At 35.6% G+C, this 4,412-nt stretch overlaps 1 protein-coding gene across 1 annotated transcript in view; it reads right to left on the bottom strand.

The window, feature by feature from the left end:
• LOC108575526 (tigger transposable element-derived protein 2-like) overlaps window positions 1-1,993 on the bottom strand; it is a 3,699-nt gene extending 1,706 nt beyond the window's left edge. Inside the window, exons 1-2 of the mRNA XM_017938349.1 lie at window positions 1,474-1,993; window positions 1,029-1,428 (exon numbers count right to left, since the gene is read on the bottom strand). Coding sequence (XP_017793838.1) covers window positions 1,029-1,428; window positions 1,474-1,993 — 920 coding nt within the window. The remainder of the gene's footprint in view (window positions 1-1,028; window positions 1,429-1,473) is intronic.
• Window positions 1,994-4,412: the final 2,419 nt, after the last annotated feature.

The raw sequence follows: 4,412 nt of genomic DNA, 5'->3' as shown, positions 1-4,412 counted from the left end.
TCTATGAAGGTATCGATACCCGTTCGATACTTCTATGAAGGTATCGATACCCGTTCGATACTTTTATGAAAGTATCGACGCCCGTTTGATACTTCTATGAAGGTATCGATAATCGTTCCATACCTTTATGGAAGAATTGATACCCATTTGATACTAACATGAAAATTTCAATATCCGTTACAGTAAAGGTTCTACCGAAATTCTCGATACAGTAAAAGTTCTATAAGAGTTCCAAAGTTGGGACCGCTGTGTAACAGCTACGGAAAAGGTGGTAGGTTTCTCAAACTCTTTGTATTTTACCGACACCGACGGAAGCAGAAAGGGACAGCAGCCAAAGAAGAGAGAGGTATTGAAAGTCGAGCCAGTCCTAAATTATCAAACACCTACATATCGGTGAGACAACACTAATACAAAAGAACAACTTTTTTGTTTTTTGTGTTTTGCTGATAAAAATTTTACTAACATATCCATTTTTTTTTTCTGATTAAAATGAGACCAAACACGGTATAATTCGGTGTATATTTAGTTACTTAATAAGAAATTCCACACATACATATGTACATACACACATAATTACGCCCTCCCTATAAATAATTAGTACATATTTACATACATCCACACTTTATTATGTCTTTACTATATCTATTAAATATAAGACACCTAAAAAACATTACATATAAGGATTTACAAAACATTATGGAAAATTCTAAGATGATACATAATTAAAAAATATAGGAGCAATTATAAGAAATTAAATAAATTACAGGATATTACAAAGTTATACAAAATTAAAAAATTACAAAAAGTCAAAAAATTCAAAAGAATTACTAAAATTAATGAAACTAACAAAAAATTACAAAACTACAACTTGCACCTATTTATAATTATACAGAATGTTAACGGATTTACTAGTCAGCATAGAATAGAATTTAAATTCTATTTAAAAAATTAAATGTCATCTTCATCCGTTAACATTCTGTATAAAGTATGACTATCTATAATTATATTATTTATTTATAGTTTTTTACGTTGAATCTTCTGATAATAGTTTGTTTAATTCCAACGCCAATTTAGTGCCTCGCATTGACAAAAGTGTTAAGCACTGCACAATATGTTTTATACGCTCTGATTTCGAGCTTGTGGCTGTTCTCTCATTTTCACACGCATCTTCATTCTCTTCACTTTCTTTTTCTTCCTCACATACGTTCACATCATTTTCATTGAAAACTTTTTCTTCTTGTGAACATGCAGATAGGAATACTGTCGCTACTGCAGGTGAAATTTCTCCTTCGCTTATTGCTGAAATTAATTCTTCTAACTGTTCCTCTTCTTCCGGATATGTGGCAATTGAAGGCTCCGCAATTAGTCTATTCCAGCCATTTTTTAAATTTTCCACAGTTACCTCGGACCACGCTTGTATTAATATTTCTAAGCAGTCTTTTATATTATAATTTTTATAAAATTCTGTGATACCTCCTGCATACGTCAACACTGTTTGAAGCATATGCTTCCTGTATAGTTTTTTCGTTTTTGCAATTATGCCCTGGTCCATGGGTTGTAGGATCGACGTCGTGTTTGGCGGTAGATATATTATTTTAAAATCTTCCTGGTGTTTTAGATCTTCGGGCACTCTATGCGCAGCGCAATTGTCCAGTAATAAAATTACTTTCCCAACGGTGCCATTTTTCAATTGATGTACGCGCACCGATGGTTCGAAATAGTTTTCAAACCAACTTACAAATATTTGTTCGTCAACCCACGCATTTTTTTGGGCTTTAAAAATTACAGGAAGCCTGTGTAATACATGCTTCAATGCTCTTGGACTATGGTACTTATAAACAATTAAAGGTATCATTTTATTTGTTCCAGTCGCGTTAGCGCAGAATCCTACTGTAAATCGGTCTTTGCGACTTTTATATCCATTTACAACATTTTTATCGCAAGAAAGCGTTTTTGTTGGAAACGCTTTCCAGAGAAGACCACTTTCATCCATATTGTAAATATAGTGCAGATTAATATCCTCTTCTTGTATTAATTGCCGAAAATTTTGCAGAAGATAATTGCAGAAGAGTGGCCCATTCGAGAATAACCGGATAGGTTCAGTTCTAGTTCTGGATAACTGTTCCCTTTTGGCACAGTTATGAGAAATGGTGTTACATTCTGTGATGTAAACAGTGAAATGAACGTAGCGGGCAAAGGAAGATTCACAAGCCCAAGTAGCTTCGAATTTTCTTGCTCTTATGCAAGATATAGAGAAGGAGCTCCAAGTTTTACAAGGGATAACTGTTGGACGCACAAAGTGCAAACAGATCATCACCAATGTTTTATGCGTTCGTGAAACGGAACGCATGATCGATAACGTACGGCATAATAAATTTTCAATTTATGAGGATGAAACCTCAGATTCCACTAATGATAAGTGGCTTACATTGGCTGTAAAATATGTTGAGCCACACCGCTTATCTAATACTACTGAATTATTGCAACTAATTCATCTGGATGCCAGCGATTGCTCAGCGGAAAAGATTTTCAAATCTTTCGAAAATCAATTGTAGAAAATGCATATTCCGCTGAGAAACATCATATGAGGATGAAACCTCAGATTCCACTAATGATAAGTGGCTTACATTGGCTGTAAAATATGTTGAGCCACACCGCTTATCTAATACTACTGAATTATTGCAACTAATTCATCTGGATGCCAGCGATTGCTCAGCGGAAAAGATTTTCAAATTTTTCGAAAATCAATTGCTGAAAATGCATATTCCGCTGAGTAACATCACAGCTCTTAGTTGTTGTGATAATGCCACAGTTATGACTGGCAGACATTCTTTTTTCAAGGCAAAGTTACTTGAAAAGAACCTCAATGTTGTCACTTTGCCGTGGGTTTGTCATTCTGTAGCGTTAGCGGCAAGTGCTGCGTGTGCTACAATTCCCAGAGAGTGCTTTGAATTGCTCCGGGGTGTAGCATCTTTCATAACCAGTAGCCCAAAACGGGCTACAATTTTCCGCCAATTTCAGGAGAGTTATGCGAACTCTCCTGTAAAAATTCTCAAATTATCTGACACACGCTGGCTTGCGATGCACCAGTGTGTTAGCAGATTTTTGCAAATCTGGAACGATTTAGTCCGATTTTTTAAGGAGCAATCTTTTTCTCTTAAAATAGAAGCTGCTAGCAATTTCCTCTTATTGCTTAGCAGACATGACATTAAAGGATATTTCTATTTTTTAGAATATACTTTAAATGTTTTAAATACTTTCAATGCCTCCTTCCAGAGTAGAGATACAATGGTTCAGGAATTGCAGCCTTCTTCAGCATGGTTGCTTCAATTTTTCTTGCGTAGGTTTTTGAAACAGCTTCTTCTAAAGCACTTTAATTTTGTTAGGCAAATTGATTTCACGAGTCAATCAAACCAAGTTTCACTAAATGAAGTGGATCTTGGTACTGATTGTAGACACCACCTGAAAGAGGCAATTGACAATGGAATGTCGGAAGTTGAGGTACATTCCTTCCGAGAAAATTGTTTACGGTTTTATATTACCGTAAGCAATGAAATTAGGAATCGTCTTCCTCATGACGATATATTCCTTAATCAGTTGACGGTTTTCAAGCCGATAAATTTATTCCACAACAGCGATAGACATTTGACTTATCAGAATGTCATGGCTGTCGCTCGAAGATTAGGGAATTTCAATGCCGAAGATTTGCAAAAAGAATGGGACTTTTTGTATTACGGCATTTCCGATGTAAATAAAGAAATGTGGGCAACATTATCATTCGACGATATGTGGATAGACATCTGCACACAAAAAAATTCCTCCCAAAATTTTCTGTTCCCCTACCTCACTTAGCTACTTAGCACTGTACGGTGTCTACCACACTCAAATGCTGAGTCCGAGAGAATATTTTCGATGCTACCCGACATAAAATCTAAGAAAAGGAATAAGATAGGAGTTGATCTCCTAAATTCCATGCGTGCGGTACGCACATCTTTAAAAGCTAGAGGAGAAACTAGCCGTACCATGTCTGTCGATGACAGGCATTTAAACTTAATGTCGGGGAAGCAGTTATATGCTAGGTTGTCGCACTCGCGAAACTTTAAACAGTTGACCTTGCATGCGTACGAACATCCCTAGCATATATTATAGTATTGCCCTCTTGTTGCCCTTTTTCTAGCATTTAAATTTTTTTTATGTTGGCGGGTCTGTTTTGAAATTATGAAACAATTGCAATTGTAGCAATCCCCCTTATAAGAATCGCGTGCATTTTCGCAACGTATATTTCTGCATATATACGCATTCCTTCGTATACATATACAAGTGTAATTCTTCCGCGAGATATTTTACATCGATGGATATATTCTTGTCGACGAAAAAAGATAAGTTTACAATAATATTTATATTATATCTTA

This window comes from Habropoda laboriosa, unplaced genomic scaffold (assembly GCF_001263275.1).
Source record: "Habropoda laboriosa isolate 0110345459 unplaced genomic scaffold, ASM126327v1 scaffold311, whole genome shotgun sequence".
Classification (NCBI taxonomy): Eukaryota; Metazoa; Arthropoda; class Insecta; order Hymenoptera; family Apidae; genus Habropoda; species Habropoda laboriosa.
Note: the sequence above shows the minus strand (reverse complement) of the source record. Positions and strands in the feature narration are given on the sequence as shown.